The 15,805-nt window shown below is 40.3% G+C and overlaps 1 protein-coding gene across 4 annotated transcripts in view; it reads left to right on the top strand.

The window, feature by feature from the left end:
* Positions 1-15,805, top strand: part of LOC137619540 (uncharacterized) — a 74,048-nt gene that overhangs the window by 27,857 nt on the left and 30,386 nt on the right. For 3 of the 4 annotated variants that reach the window (XM_068349629.1, XM_068349631.1, XM_068349632.1), the window contains exons 2-7: positions 2,598-2,678; positions 4,302-4,575; positions 4,744-5,163; positions 5,874-6,134; positions 8,436-8,546; positions 8,978-9,132. In XM_068349629.1, the coding sequence (XP_068205730.1) occupies positions 2,598-2,678; positions 4,302-4,575; positions 4,744-5,163; positions 5,874-6,134; positions 8,436-8,546; positions 8,978-9,132 (1,302 nt within the window). The remainder of the gene's footprint in view (positions 1-2,597; positions 2,679-4,301; positions 4,576-4,743; positions 5,164-5,873; positions 6,135-8,435; positions 8,547-8,977; positions 9,133-15,805) is intronic. The other variant, XM_068349630.1, reaches the window with a different exon arrangement.

Raw genomic sequence — 15,805 nt, 5'->3', positions numbered from 1 at the left:
TATTAATAATAATAATAATAATAATGTTATATACTTTTTGCCATTAATTTATTTGAAATTCTTTCCACATGACTGAACCAATTCAAAATACTTGACTTCATCCTTTAACCTATGCTGAATTTTTTTTTTTTTTACAAATTTCAATTATCATATATCCCATCCTATCAAATATCTTATTCTACTTACACTACACAAACAGTTCACCCCAACAGTTTCAACATTGCACTCAGCATCCACTCTTTAACTTCATAAACTAGAATTGACTCCTCAATTATCCAAACATACAGACTCACGTTGACTTAAAGCAGACTTTTTAAGTCTCCTCCAAATCTTTTGCACACATCCTGCTACCTTCCTTACATCACCTATTCTTACTTGTTTACTTGTTTACTTGTTTTGGGTAATTAAATCCAACCCTCCACTGAAGTCGAGTGAACTACTTCTCGGGCGGGTCCATATTAATCATCTAACGAAACATTTTCATTATAACTTATACAATTCTTTGATTGTAGCATCTTCCAAATCATATGATCTTGGGAAAAGTAATGTCTTTAGTTTCTTCTTAAATTCAATTGCTCCCTTTAGGTCCTTCATTTCAGTTGGCAGTTTATTATAATGTCTAGGCGCACAGTAGCTAAAAGCCCTTTCACCAAATTTACTATTTGTTCTTGGTTCAGATAGCCTATGTTTGTCACTCATGTGTCTTGTGTTACCATTTGTTTCTGTCACTCATCCTATTATTACCTCCGCCAATGAAGTTGGAAGGAGGTTATGTTTTCGCCCCTAGTTGTGTGTTTGTTTGTGAACAGCCTCCTGGGCCACAATTTTAATCGTCATGAAACTTGCAGGGATTAACTGTTATGTTAAAAGCTGGAAGTGATTAAATTTTGGAAGGTCAAGGTCAATTAAAATGTTCAATTCACATAATCAGCCATAAGTTTGAACATCGTTGTCACAGAGACTTCAAACTTGGTCCATATTTGAGTGTATGAAAATCCACGCCAATTAATGCATGGCAAGGTCAAAGGTCAAGCAAAACGTCAAAAATAAGATGCCGTGGTGGAGGTCTGCGCTCTACTGAGTGCCTCTCTAGCTGTTAGCTATATTTACACATAAATGCCTATATGAATCAAACACTTTTTCAATGTATATACCATTAGCTTTCATATACAATCCTTCTTTATCATATAAATATGCATTTCCATTTGTTTTTAGGCTAAGAATCTCATTTATATGTATCTATTTGTATACATATGATTATGTATATGTATGCGTACATTTTGTATATCTATATCCATATTTACTTTATTTTTTATTTTTACTTAATTGATGATATTATTTTAGTTGTATTATTGCCCGAAGAGCTCTGCTCCACATGGGCTTGGACTGAGTCTTTTTTTTTCTTTTTGTAAATCTTTGTATGTAAATATTTTTTGTCCAATAAACATTATTATTATTATTATTATTAAAAGGTTAATTTGTAGCTTCATTTTAAGTGTAGCCCTCCCTCACTACTCAGGATTCCAGAAAGCTTTTAATCAATCAATGCCTTACTACCACTTAGAATTCCATTCCTTTTGCCCTTCAATTACATTTTCTTTTCTTTCTCAAAATATCTATACATCATTAAAATCATTCCCTGAGGTTGACACCGTAGAAAACGGGAAGAGGGTAAACTTTACAAAAAGCTGGTCGGTTAGGTAGAGTTAACCAGTAACTCCTAAGAAGGTAGTTCTAGGTAAGTATGTTAGGAAAAATACAAATTACTTAAAAATTTGTGATTATCTTGTTTTGGAAATAATTTACTGGCTGCCAACACAATCTAACTGTTCTCTTCATTTATTTATTTCATTATTTCCTTTCCTCACTGGGCTATTTTTCCCTGTTGGAGCCCCTGGGCTTATAGCATCTTGCTTTTCCAACTAGGGTTGTAGCTTGGATAGTAATAATAATAATAATAAAATTGGAAACCAATGTACTGTACAATCTTTTGTGTTTTTAAACATGTCAATTATTTTTAATCACCTGCAGAAATAAGGAAATTTTTAATCTGTAGAATTTGAAATTATTCATCTTTTAAATTGTTCTTAGTATCTTATTCATTGTCTGTATGAATACAGTGAGATTGGGATAAGGGATACTGTACCAGTCAGCCCAAATTTATAAACTATAGTCCATTTCTTTTAGCGATGCAGATTTGCACCGACTCGCAGCGGTGCCCTTTTAGCTCGGAAAAGCTTCCTGATCGCTGATTGGTTAGAATTATCTTGTCCAACCAATCAGCGATCCGGAAACTTTTCCGAGCTAAAGGGGCACCGCTGCGAGTCGGTGCAAACATGCATCGCTAAAAGAAATGGACTATAAGTGTATTGATTTGGGTTGTGCATTAAAACGGATTTTGAGCGAAGCGAAAAATCTATTTTTGGGTGAGATGGCCATGACGTCCTGATGGAAGGTTCCTTTTGGTAGCTTCCTTGGGTATATTAACGGAAGCTACCAAAAGGAACCTTCCATCAGGACGTCATGGCTTGAGCCCAAAAATGAACTGTGTACATTGTTCTGCCTTTCAATAGATGTTTTTTTATTTTCACTACCAGATACACAATGTCAGAAATCACGGTGACAGACAAACTTCCCAACAGCTGCTCCACGCAGAGTGTCAGCAGTTCCATGATCAGGTAAGGGCTTGTACCAACCGTGTGTCACACGATCGTACATAAATTATTTTGTATATATTATGCTTGTATCTGCGCTCTTCCCTCGCACTAAAAAGAACCAGAACTAACATGTCTATGTGTCGCCTATGTAACATTGTCATTTCTCGAACATGTATTTTCCTGTTGCCTTGAGATTTTGTATATAAAGGAGAGTGTTCTTTAATAATACTACTCAGTTGATTGCTTCCTGCCTTTGAGTCCTAACCTTTCTCTCAGCCCGTCACAGGCTCATCAAGATGAAGTCGTTTGTATTGGGAGTAGTCACCTTCCTGAATATCTTGCAGTTTAGAAATCAACAGGTTGCAAATGAGTGAAATTTTGGTCAATGTACATGTTTCATCGCATCTTCTAGGAGAAGGCCACTCCAAAATCAAACCATTGTTCTCTAGTCTTGGGCAGTGCCATAGCCTCTGTACCATGGTTATCCACTATCTTGGGTTAGAGTTCTCTTGCTTGAGGGTACACTCGGGCACACTATTCTATCTAGTTTCTCTTCCTCTTGTTTTGTTAAAGTTTTTATAGTTTATATAGGAATATTTATTTTAATGTTACTATTCTTAAAATATTTTTTTTTCCTTGTTTCCTTTCCTCACTGAGCTATTTTCCCTGTTGGGGCCCCTGGGCTTATAGCATCCTGCTTTTCCAACTAGGGTTGTAGCTTAGCATTTATTAATAATAACAATCTTGGCTTCGTCGGGTATTCACAAGCATGTCATATTGCAGTTTATTTGCTTATGAAGTCAGAAATGTTACGGAAAATTGTGTACAAATGTTAATGTGATGATTATCAGTTATTATTTTGTCATCTTGTTCTCACTTAAAAACTATGTTTATTGAACTATTTTATATAACTTGCAGTGTTATGGTAAAATAAAATATACAGAGCACCAGCCACCCGTTGAGATACTACCGCTAGAGAGTTATGGGGTCCTTTGACTGGCCAGACAGTACTACATGGGATCCTACTCTCTGGTTACGGTTCATTTTCCCTTTGCCCACACACACACATTGAATAGTTTGGCCTATTCTTTACATATTCTCCTCTGTCCTCATACACCTGACAGCACAGATTACCAAACAATTCTTCTTCACTCAAGGGGTTACTGCACTCTAATTGTTCAGTGAATCGGTAGCCACTTTCCTTTTGGTAAGGGTAGGAGTGACTCTTTACATATGGTAAGCAACTCTTCTAGGAGAAGGACACTCTAAAATCATGGTTACTAGGGATGTCATAAGCTGTAATAAGATTGCTCAAACTCGAGAATTGATAAACGAGAAATATTTAGATATACTAGCATTATCTGAAACATGGCTAAATAACTTGGACAAGGCAAAGATCACTGAAATGACGCCCCCCCCACACATGCCTTCTTTCACATACCGAGAGAAGGTAGGTCTGGTGGGGTGTCTGACTCTTTATTCATAAAAGTTACTCAAATATTTACCTGTAATTTAATATTTCCCATCCCTAGGTGTCATAAAGTCATGAATGAAAGTATGAAACAAAAATGTTTAGACCCTATTCTTAAATTTCCTGCCAACATTTGTTACAAATTTTGAATCATTTCTGTGCATCCTTCTTAGGGTCAGCATGTCATCTGCTGGGGAGCCTCCGACATCACAGTCATTTACATCGTTTTGGATAGCTGGTCCAGGTTCTCCCTCCACTCCAGTCGTAGGAAACCCTGTGGCCAATCCTGTCCCTTCCTCAGACATGGGGAACCTTGGAGGAGGAGGTACAAACAACACTGTTCCCTCAAATATGTCACAAGACATCACGACAATGGCCAATGCTGTGCCTCACGAAGATTTTGCAAATGGCCTGTCGGAGCAGCAGGCTAGTCAGCAGCCAAGACAGGTATGGAGTAAATATTTTCTGGAGTGATCTATTTTTCTTCCAAAATGACTGCTGATATATTGATAGAGCTTTTAACATAAATGAACTACTGTATTTACAGAAAAAAGTTATTGTTTATGTATAAGTGACATCTTCAAACATTATTGATGTTTCTTTGAAAATGCACAGGAACCTCAAGCCATCGTAGAAGTAACGTCGGTAGACAACGGCATTGAGGCTCGACTGGAACCACGCTTGGAGACTCACTTAGAAAATCGCTTAGAACCTCACTTAGAACCCCGCCTTGAGGCTCGAATAGAGTCTCACATGGAAACTCAGATTGAAGCCATTGAAACACGAATTGAAACACATTTAGAACCTGCCCAGGTGGATCACCAGAGCCAACAGAGTCAGTCAGAGATTGCGGATGGAAATGCACAGGCTTGTTCAAGTGGAGCACCAGCCAAGTATTTTACAGCGACTGTTGAGGAGGCAGAAGACACTGTCCTAGAAAAGAAAAAGATAAAAGTACAGAGAAGAAGGCTGTCACCTTCACACAGAGAAATGATCATTGATCTTGTCTTTAATGAAAAGAAAACATCGAGAGAGGTATTTTTTGTTACTTTTACTCTATCTAGTTAGACCAAGTAGTGCTTTATGCATGAAGGTAATTGTTATATAATTTAAGTTCTGATACCTTCAAGTTAATTAAATGTAATGATTTAATTCAATGTTTCTTAATTACTGTGTACTGTATAGTATTTTACCTTTCTAATTCTTGTTATGAAAGATTTTGGCCTACAAAAAAGAAATTTCAAATATGAAGAAAATATTTCTTCTTGTTCCAGATACAGTACTTTAGAAAATTGTCTAAAGGTAGTGCACTAATTCATACTAGTGATATTAAAGTAACCGGTTCTTTATGCAAATTTACAATCGTCATGCCACTCTGAAACTTTTTGATTGTTATTGTGGAGTAAGCATAATTTTCAAGGTAAACTTTTTAAAAAGAATATTTTTGTTCGATTAGAGTGGACAATGTTTATAAAAACAAGAAAGTTTGCCTTTCTTAAGCAATATAATGGAATGCACTATTCCTTGCAACATTAATTACGAGAATGATGAGTAGTATCTGGTGGGTTTCACATTGTTTTTAGAGAAATGCTTTCAGCACCTAGTGTTTAAGAAAGAAAGATAAATGAATCTGTTTATATTATTGCATTGTATCTATTTTCCATATCTCTTTCTTGTGTATGGTTATTGTTGAAAGAATGGGATTGTTTAGATTTATTTTATGTATAGTTATAATTTTTTTGCAGGTTGCAAGATATATGGGCTTGCCTCAGTCTACTGTTATGTCCGTTGTACAAGTGTTTAAGAAGGAGCACAGAATACACAAGAAGACAGCTACAGGAAGAAAGCGACGGCTTACCACAGCTCAGGAGTTCCAGTTGTTTGAGATGTCGCAAGAAAGAGATAATATATCCGTCGATGAAATAAGAAATCGCTTCCTCCAACAGTATCCTGAATTTGGGCACATATCAAAAACAACTATCTATAGAACACTTGAAAGAGGAAAGGTACTGTATTGAATTTGACCTTTATTCTTTATTTATGTTGAGGTTTTTACAATATTTTTATTATATAGGGACTTAATTTAATTACTCATTATGGGTGGTCAATTTTTAGCTTTTAGTCTGAAATATGTAATAAACTTCATATTAACTATATGATCGTTTATAATGTAAACAATGCAACACTTACACTTGGCTCAATATGAAATTTATCACATTTTCTGTTTGCACTCTTTTAATATTCACCTTATTGCATATGTCAATGATGGAAAAGGTTAATTTGAAGTAGCTTTCCATACATGTTCAAAATAGAAGATAGGGATAGTGTTTTAATTCTATGTGTAATTCTTAGCTATACTTCATAGAATATAGGTGTATTAAGGGTATCGTATTACAAGCATCCAAAGTAAGATCTGGCTTTTGTTCAAACTAGGAGAGGAGAAGAGGGAAAAAGAGATTCTTGACTAAGATGTTCTCATAAAAGTACTAAATTACTAATCATGCCAACTGTGGAAAAAAAGAAAGAAGCAGCTTTTAAAAATCTAAGCTGGATTAATCAAGTGTCATGTTCAATGCTATCCTCTCGTCGGCGCCCACTCGTGTCCGAGTATTGGGTTCTGTCGTTAGCCATCAGCCTCCTATCAGAAGAAGGGTGGAGGAAACGACAGAATGCCAGTAGCTGGGTATATTGTTTTGGGTGGTCATGGCTTTGCAACGGCCGCGCACACACACTTGGCCCAAATCGTTTTCACTGCGGCTCAAGACATATGAGACAGGCGGAGAAGCACGCACACACACTTGGCCCAAATCGTTTTCACTGCGGCTCAAGACATATGAGACAGGCGGCTTCTCCGATGTTGGTTGCATCGGGCTGCCGGGTTCTTGTTATGTCAAGGCCCGCCTTGTTGTCTGCCCGATAGGCATTGCCCTCTTCCGCCGGCGCTGGGAAGCTCCGCCGTTGGGGTCTTGTTTGGTTTGGTTTGATTTTGGAGTTTTCCTTCTCCTAGCCTTTGCCTATCCTCTATGTCAGGGTATTCAAGGAAGAGTTGGATGGTACTGCTACTTGCTAAGATGCTACTTATTCCAAGGTATACCCAAATATTCTTTTTTTGTATTGTTTGTAACTACTTTCTTCATCTATTCTGGCCTGGATTCATAAACCCAATCCAATCTAATCCTTCCTAATCTTGAACTGACCACTTAATGGAATCCCAAGTGGGAAAATTTTTACAGTCGGTATGGATGTGGTGAGAGGGACTGGGGAAGGAACATGTAAGGAATATAAATAGATGGAGACTAATAAGGTCGAATGATGACAAAGGACTGCTTTGTTGTTAAAGTATGTTTTTTCACATATTTAATGTCTCTCGCAAATTATTCAGATCATAATTCCTATCATAAAACTTAAGGTTATAGATAGAGGTCACCTTCCTTGAAATATTAATGGGGGACTCTAGTGGGAAGCCAGGTTTTTTTTAGGTTGGAGGGAGAATAATACTTCCTATCGTAGTTTTTTTGGTGAAACAAGTTCAATACTCTATTATTTTGTTTTATATAAGCTTGAATTTTATGGTAGAATAGGTTTGTGTTATAGAGAAGAATGACTATAATTCATGGAGTATTTTAGGTTAAATAATATACTCTACAGTTTATGTATACAGGTTTTAATGAAAGTAAGGGCAATAAACTTTTGGCTGTAACTTTTCTTTCTAAAAGTTTAAGGGTGGGAAAAATGTGACGGGTCATAATTTACGTAACATTAGTGACCAAATAAATGGGTTTCCTTATTCCCATTTATAGAAAATTGGTTGCAAAACTTCTTATCAAAGTCAATCTTTTTAACCATAAGCTCTCAATCAAATTTTTTGTCCCTTTTTAAAATGTCACCAAAGGTACTATCAGAAGTGAAGGCTGTAATTGTTAACCCTTTTACCCCCAGGCTCTTTGGAAATTTCCAACCCTTAACCCCCAGTGGGTTATTTTTTTCCCAGCACATTTTGCAGTATATTTTTTTTAAATTGCTTTAACAGCCTTAATTTTTGTCATAGAGAGGTCAGGTTGGTCTCATTCTCTTGGAAAATACCTGAATTTTTTCAAAAAAATTATCAAAAATATAAAAAAAAATATTTTTATAGCATTTTTTTGCAAAGAAGTACCGGTACGTCCATGGGGGTAAAGGGATGGGTTTTGTGAAACGTACCAGTACGTCCTTTGGGGGTAAAAGGGTTAAGATATGAGTCACTTTTTTATAGAGCATTGCTTGGTAATATACTATGCATGCCTTAATTACAACTTTTTTTTTTCCAGAAAGGGCTAATAGGTATGGATCCGCCTCCAGAAAGATACCTCGAGCCCATAGAAAGATACATATTATGGGGATCGAAGAAAAGAGGACGGCCTAAAGTAAGAGCTTCTAAGGTACTCTGTCGTTTTCAGTGAAAACATATTTGTTAAACTGTTTTTAAGATGCTTTTATTGTTTACAGATATTTCTAAGTTGATTAATGGTTCATTTTTATTTCTTTTTTGAATTGTGATAAGAATTTTAAAAATAATTGCATGGGAGCCACTGTATTTTGAATTGATATAATGAGAATATTTGGTAATGTTTTATAGTGATGCCTGTGTTACAGAATATAAAGAAAAGATTTGAACAACTTATTCTGGTTAGCTTTCATATGAGAAGAATTAATGATAGATGAAATAATATTAGCTATTTTTAGAGGTTGGGAACATGTATCGTTTTTAAGAGTACAGTACAGTACAGTAGTAAACTCCTGTCCTTGAAAGAGAAATCATATAAGTTTTATTTTTAGTTTAGCTGTAAACTTCATGATTTCATCTTTGCAGGCTGGAAACACTGAAAGTTCAAATAACCACATCTTATTAGAGCCTAGTGTAAGCATAATGGAAGAGAGTGGCCCTATAGAAACAAGTTCTGTCGACAAAGATATCAGTAGACAAAGAAGATCGCTTTCTATTGCAGAGAGAGAAATGATTATTAGGTAAGGTTTGCCTTTTACTTTTATCCTCTTTATGCATTTACTTTTGTATCGGATGCAGATACTGCACTACATAATATTCAAACTGGTTTTATATAATTCTGCCATAGTGTCGAAGGGCCATTAGTGTACCTCATGGCCTACTCTGTAGGCATTACTTGAAGATCTTTAGTGACTTCTTAGCCTTGTATTTTATCTCTGTTCCTGCTTTCTTTCTTCCATCCTGCTGAAAAACGTTTTTGCTTATACTTCACTTCCTATTACAACTGCAAGAATTTATCCCAGTTACATCTCGGTGCTGAATTGTCTTCCCTGCCATAAGGCGCTGGGAAGCTCCGCCGTTGGGGTCTTGTTTGGTTTGATTTTGGAGTTTTCCTTCTCCTAGCCTTTGTCTATCTTAAATAAAGGAGAAGGCCTATAGGGGTCCAGTCTTGGTCTGGTCTCTCAGAAACTGGCCTTAGCAGTATGGTTGAGCCTGCCAGGGTGGATAAACTACTCCACCGCCATTGCCCAGCCCATCATTGAGACACTTAAGCCCCTCTACTGCAGCAAAGTGCTGGACCATTAATAGGTTCGTATTAAACTTACATGTATGGCTATAAACAACCAAACAAAAAACAGCTTTTTCAATATTAAACTTACCCGATAATCATGTAGCTGTCAACTCCGTTGCCCGACAGAATTCTACGGGAGGGATACGCCAGCTATCACTATACTAGAAGGGGGTGTACTCACAAGCGCCACCTGTGGCCAGGTACTACAGTACTTGTTGTTGACGCCACCTCACTTTTTCCTCTGTCGTGCTTCCGGCAAGACGTTCTTGGATACGCTTATGATTTTGGAGTATTGTTCACGGTTTGGTGAAGTATTTCTCTAAATTTGCAGCTATTCGCTATACTGGAAACTTCTATATTAGCTTAGTTAGCTTTTGGAATTAATTTGATTTATTATGGTGACGAAGAGAGTATTAACTCTCTTTCACCTTTTAATGGCCGACCCTTCCCTTAGACGGAAGTGTTGGTGTCTAAGAGAGTATAGACTCTCTTTCTTAATTTTGCTTAACAAAAGTTATAGATTTATTTTATATCTCTCCGCCTCTTATAGGCCTCTTCGATTAACTTCCTTTTATTATAAACTTATTAAAATTAATTTTTATATTTGTTTATATTCGACCTTCCTAATAGTAGGCGGTCTTTTCTTGGTACCGAAGTTAATTAACTTTGAGCCCGTCATTTCGGTTTTACCTGTTAACATATTATGCTATTTTAATGTCTTTGAAAGAATTTCTTTGATAGTCTCGTACTGTTTTCAAAGTTGAACTAACGTTTTGTTTTGTCTCTGCAGTTGTTGACGTTCAGAACGTTCAACTTGCGCTCTATCGTTACGATAGAGAAAGAATTTTCACGGTTTCACGTTGCAGTAAGAGTAACCGTGTCTAGCGTTTTGTTCATTCTTTCTTAACTTAATGGTTTTAATCCTAATAAAGGAACTTTTCATTTTGGGAAATATTTCAGTTTTTTCCTTTAACAATAATATGTTTTAACGATATATATGATTGGGCTCTTCTCTCAGGTTCTAAGTCTAGAGAGAGAGAAAGAGAGAGATATAGAGACGGAGGGAGAAAGAGGAGGATAAACGTTTCATTCAAGCGAGTAACGTTGTTATCGTTTTTGCTCTTCTCCCTAGTCTCTTTAGGGGAAGAAGGTAAACGTTTCTAGAGTGATCTAGTGTTTAGTCTCTTTCCAGCCACTGAATTATTTATCTTTCATTAGATTTTTCTGTTACATTGTAATTCTGTTTTCGCAATTACTAACTTTTGAGAAAGGATAGAATTGCGTGTTTCAGGTACAAACCACTTAAAGTTTCGAGTTCAGTGATATAAGTGCAAACAGAAAATCAAAGTGATAAGTGATTAGTGCGTGAGGGTACTTCTGTGCGCGCCAGTCGTCCTCCCAGTCCGGGACCTCTTGCAAGCTCCCAAGCCCAGGGGAGAAGCAATGTCGAAGGACAAAAGGGTTCAGCAGGCCTTGATCGGCGCACAGAAGTATCCTCGGTGGTTGTGGGCGTGTCTTACCGAGACCGTCACTCCCACCCACAGACGATTGAGCCCTTATTTTGCTCGTCTGCAGAAAAAATTTAGGGGAGAAAACGCTGGTCTCAGGTCTCAAGACCTCTTAAACGTAAAGTCCAGACCTATGCCAGACGTACGAAGTTAGAGTTCAACAACCCGGATGCAGTCATTGGGTTAGCTCTGACTCCCCGCAGTCATCAGTTGAATGCACTCCGCCTAAGAGGAGTAAGGTTCTGCCGCAACAGATCTCTGCTGTTAAGGCTTTACCTCAGCAGACCTTAGTGTCTGCCGACCCCAAGTTGACTCTACTGCAGTCCATGCAGTCACAACTTTCGGTCTTGATGCGTGAGTGTCGGGCTGAGAAGGTTGCGCCTCCGCCTGCGCTCGCTCCGCCTGCGCTCCCTCCGCCTGCGCTCGCTCCGCCTGCGCTCGCTCCGCCTGCGCTCGCTCCGCCTGACCGCAGTACCGCCTGCCAGGCGTACGATGTTGAGCCACGTTATGAGTTTACTGATCCCAGTGGTGTGCAGCTCACTCCGCCTTCCTTAAGGCAACCTCAGCAATGGGAACAGGAGGCTTATACCTCTCTTCCTCCGCTTCCACTTGCTGTTCCACCAGTGAGGCAACACTCGCTTGAGGTACAACAACCTCTCCCATCCATGAGTCAGTCTCCTCAGCTCTCGCTGCAGCGAGCTCAACCCTCCTCAAGGCAAGCACAACACCTTAGCCTTGCGCCTCAGGAGCCTCAACTTGCGAGACTTTTACTGCGTTCTGCGCAGCCACTACCTTTTCGCTCTCAGCTCACACCGCAGGAACCTCAACTCGTTCCTCAGGAACTTGCACCTGCGCATCCGCCAACCACTCAGCAAGCGCAACCCTTGAGTTCAGCCACTCATGCCAGGAGTCAGCCTCCTCCACCCATGAGCCTACCTTCTGCTGATCAGCCTTTGCAGACTGAGCCTCAGGTGTTCCCTCAACAGAGTCTTGAAGAGGAAACCACAACTATTGTTGTTCCAGCTCGTTCTGACTCTGCTGTTCAGCTTACCTTACCTCCATTGTCAAACATTATGATAATGGAGGTTATTTGTATTACTTATAAAAATATATTTGTATTCCTTGCAATATATTTTTAACAATATCGCAAATATGGCAAAAATATGAATCATGAGTTATGAATGTAAGGTTAATATTATGTTGATATTAAAACCCCATGCAAGCATGCATAAAGCACTCTAGCACTGGTCATGGAATTTCTGAGAAATGTTAAACGCCATGCACACGCTCTGTTTACCTTACAGCATGCTCTACATACAGCATGCTCTGCTTACAGCATGCTCTGCATACAACATGCTCTGCATACAGCATGCTCTGCATTCAGCATGCTCTGCATACAACATGCTCTGCATACAGCATGCTCTGCATTCAGCATGCTCTGCATACAACATGCTCTGCATACAGCATGCTCTGCATTCAGCATGCTCACCATACAACATGCTCTACATACAGCATGCTCTGCATACAGCATACTCTGCATACAACATGCTCTGCATACCTTACCGCATGCTTCTCAGTCACACATCTTTGGTTGTTGCCAACTCACTAGACTGTCAAGCAGTTTCATAACGTTGCCTTCTAGTCTGCTGCTTTTGCACCAGTGAAACCCTCACTGAGAGAACTTAGCTTTTCTAGGATATGGTCCCTGTAGATGAAAAAGTTCTTTTCTCCCTCCTTCTGATATTCCCTTGAGGACTCTGTCATTTGGAGGGAGCCTTTAGCTGCGTAGCCTCCTATGGACTTTTTTTTTAAGCATAACATGCTTCCAGGGAAGGTAATGGTTCAACTTCAGTCGCTAATCCCGTCTGTTACCACACCTGCTCCCATAGACCTTGAGCTGTGTTGCAAGACATGCAGTCCAAGCTTAGTCCTTGTTAGAGGATTTTTTGTTTACGGAGTCAATGTGTCACGGGGAAGACGTTCAACAACCAGCAGAAGTGACTTGTTGTGACGCAGTGCGGCAACCTCAGCAACCCGATAAGGAGTTGTCTGTACGACCCAGACAGTCTAGACAGATTCGGGTTGTCACTGTACTTCCTCGCTTGCCCATGGTTGACAGTTCACAGACTGTGCAGCAGTACCATGATCTTGTGTCCGGCTCCGTCAGACGACTGGCTTTTAAGAGCTCCCACAAGTCGTCGCTGTCTGGAGATTTTCAAATGGACTATGGATCTGACCAAGGAACTGGGCCTCCTGGTCAATTTTGAGGAGTCTCAGCTCGTCCCATCCCAGACCATTGTCTCCTTGGGTATGGATCTTCAGAGTCGAGCTTTTCGGGCTTCTCCGTCGGCCCCAAGATCTTCCAAGCCCTAGAATGCATCCAGAGCATGCTGAGAAGGAACCGATGCTCAGTCAGGTAGTGGATGAGTATAACAGGGACACTTTCATCGCTGGCCCTGTTCATCGTGTTAGGGAGACTCCACCTCTCCCCCCTTCAGTATCATCTAGCTGCTCACTGGATAAAGGACATGACGCTAGAGACGGTCTCAGTTCCTGTTTCCGAAGAGAGGAGGTCTTCTCTCGCGTGGTGTAAGAACAGCTTTCTTCTCAAGGAAGTCTACCTTTGGCTGTTCAGAAACACGACCGCCGTCTCCTCTCGGACGCATCAGACACGGGCTGGGGTGCGACTTTGGACGGACAAGAATGCTCGGGAACATGGAATCAGGAGCAAAGGACACTTCACATCAATTGCAAGGAGTTGTTGGCGGTTATTCTGGCCTTGATAAACTTCAAGTCCCTCCAGCTTTACAAAGTGGTGGAGTTGGACTCTGACAACACCACAGCCCTGGCTTACATCTTCAAGCAGGGAGGGACTCTTTCGTGGAAGTTGTTCTAGATCGCAAGGGACCTACTCATCTGGTCTAAAGATCGAAAGCTAACTGGTAACGAGGTTCATTCAGGGCGGTATGAATGTCATGGCAGATCACCTCAGCCGGAAGGGTCAGGTCATCCCCACAGAGTGGACCCTTCTCAAGAATGTTTGCAGCAGACTTTGGGCCCTGTGGGGTCAGCCAACCATAGATCTGTTCGCTACCTCGATAACCTAGAGACTCCTGTTGTATTGTTCTCCGATTCCAGACCCAGCAGCAGTTCACGTGGATGCTTTTCTACTGGATTGGTTCCATCTCGACCTGTATGCATTCCCGCCGTTCAAGATTGTCAACAGGGTACTTCAGAAGTTCTCCTCTCACAAAGGGACACGGCTGACGTTGGTTGGCTCCGCTCTGGCCCGCGAGAGAATGGTTCTTAGAGGTACTGCAATAGCTGGTCGACATTCCCAGGACTCTTCCTCTAGGAGTGAACCTTCTAAGTCTACCTCACGTAAAGAAGGTACACCCAATCCTCCACGCTCTTCGTCTGACTGCCTTCAGACTTTCGAAAGACTCTCAAGAGCTAGGGGCTTTTCGAAGGAGGCAGCCAGAGCGATTGCCAAAGCAAGGAGAACATCCACTCTCAGAATCTATCAGTCTCAAGGGGAAGTCTTCCGTAGCTGGTACAAGACCAATGCAGTTTCCTCAACCAGTACCACTGTAACCCAGATTGCTGACTTCCTGTTATATCTAAGGAAAGTAAGATCCCTTTCAGCTCCTACGATCAAGGGTTACAGAAGTATGTTGGCAGCGGTTTTCCGCCACAGAGGCTTGGATCTTTCCACCAACAAAGATCTACAGGACCTCCCTAGGTCTTTTGAGACCTCAAAGGAACGTCGGTTGTCCACTCCAGGCTGGAATCTAGACGTGGTCCTAAGGTTCCTTATGTCATCAAGATTTGAACCTCTCCAATCAGCCTCTTTTTAGGACCTCACATTAAAAACTCTTTTCCTCGTGTGCTTGACAACAGCTAAAAGAGTAAGTGAGATCCACGCCTTCAGCAGGATCATTGTTTTCACATCTGAAACGGCTACATGTTCCTTGCAGCTCGGTTTTTGCTAAACGAGCTTCCTTCACGTCCTTGGCCTAAGTCGTTCGAGATCCCAAGCCTGTCCAACTTGGTGGGGAATGAACTGAAGAGAGTACTTTGCCCAGTTAGAGCTCTTAGGTACTATCTAAAAGGTCTTAACCTTTACAAGGACAATCAGAAGCCTTATAGTGTGCTATCAAGAAACCTTCTTTTCCAAGTTCTAAGAACTCAGTTTCTTACTATTCAGGCTTCTGATTAGAGAAACACATTCTCATCTGAAGGAAGAAGACCTTGCTTTGCTGAAGGTAAGGACACATGAAGTGGGAGCTGTGGCTACTTCAGTGGCCTTCAAACAGAGCCATTCTCTGCAGAGTGTTATGGATGCAACCTATTGGAGAAGCAAGTCAGTGTTCGCATCATTCTATCTCAAAGATGTCCAGTCTCTCTACGAGTACTGCTACACCCTGGGACCATTCGTAGCAACGAATGCAGTAGTAGGCGAGGGCTCAGCCACTACATTCCCATAATCCCATAACCTTTTAACCTTTCTCTTGAATACTTTTTATGGGTTGTACGGTCGGCTAAGAAGCCTTCCACATCCTTGTTGATTTGGCGGGTGGTCAATTCTTTCTTGAAAAGCGCCGAGGTTAAAGG

The sequence above is a fragment of the Palaemon carinicauda genome, chromosome 26 (assembly GCF_036898095.1).
Source record: "Palaemon carinicauda isolate YSFRI2023 chromosome 26, ASM3689809v2, whole genome shotgun sequence".
NCBI classification, from domain to species: domain Eukaryota; kingdom Metazoa; phylum Arthropoda; class Malacostraca; order Decapoda; family Palaemonidae; genus Palaemon; species Palaemon carinicauda.
Note: the sequence above shows the minus strand (reverse complement) of the source record. Positions and strands in the feature narration are given on the sequence as shown.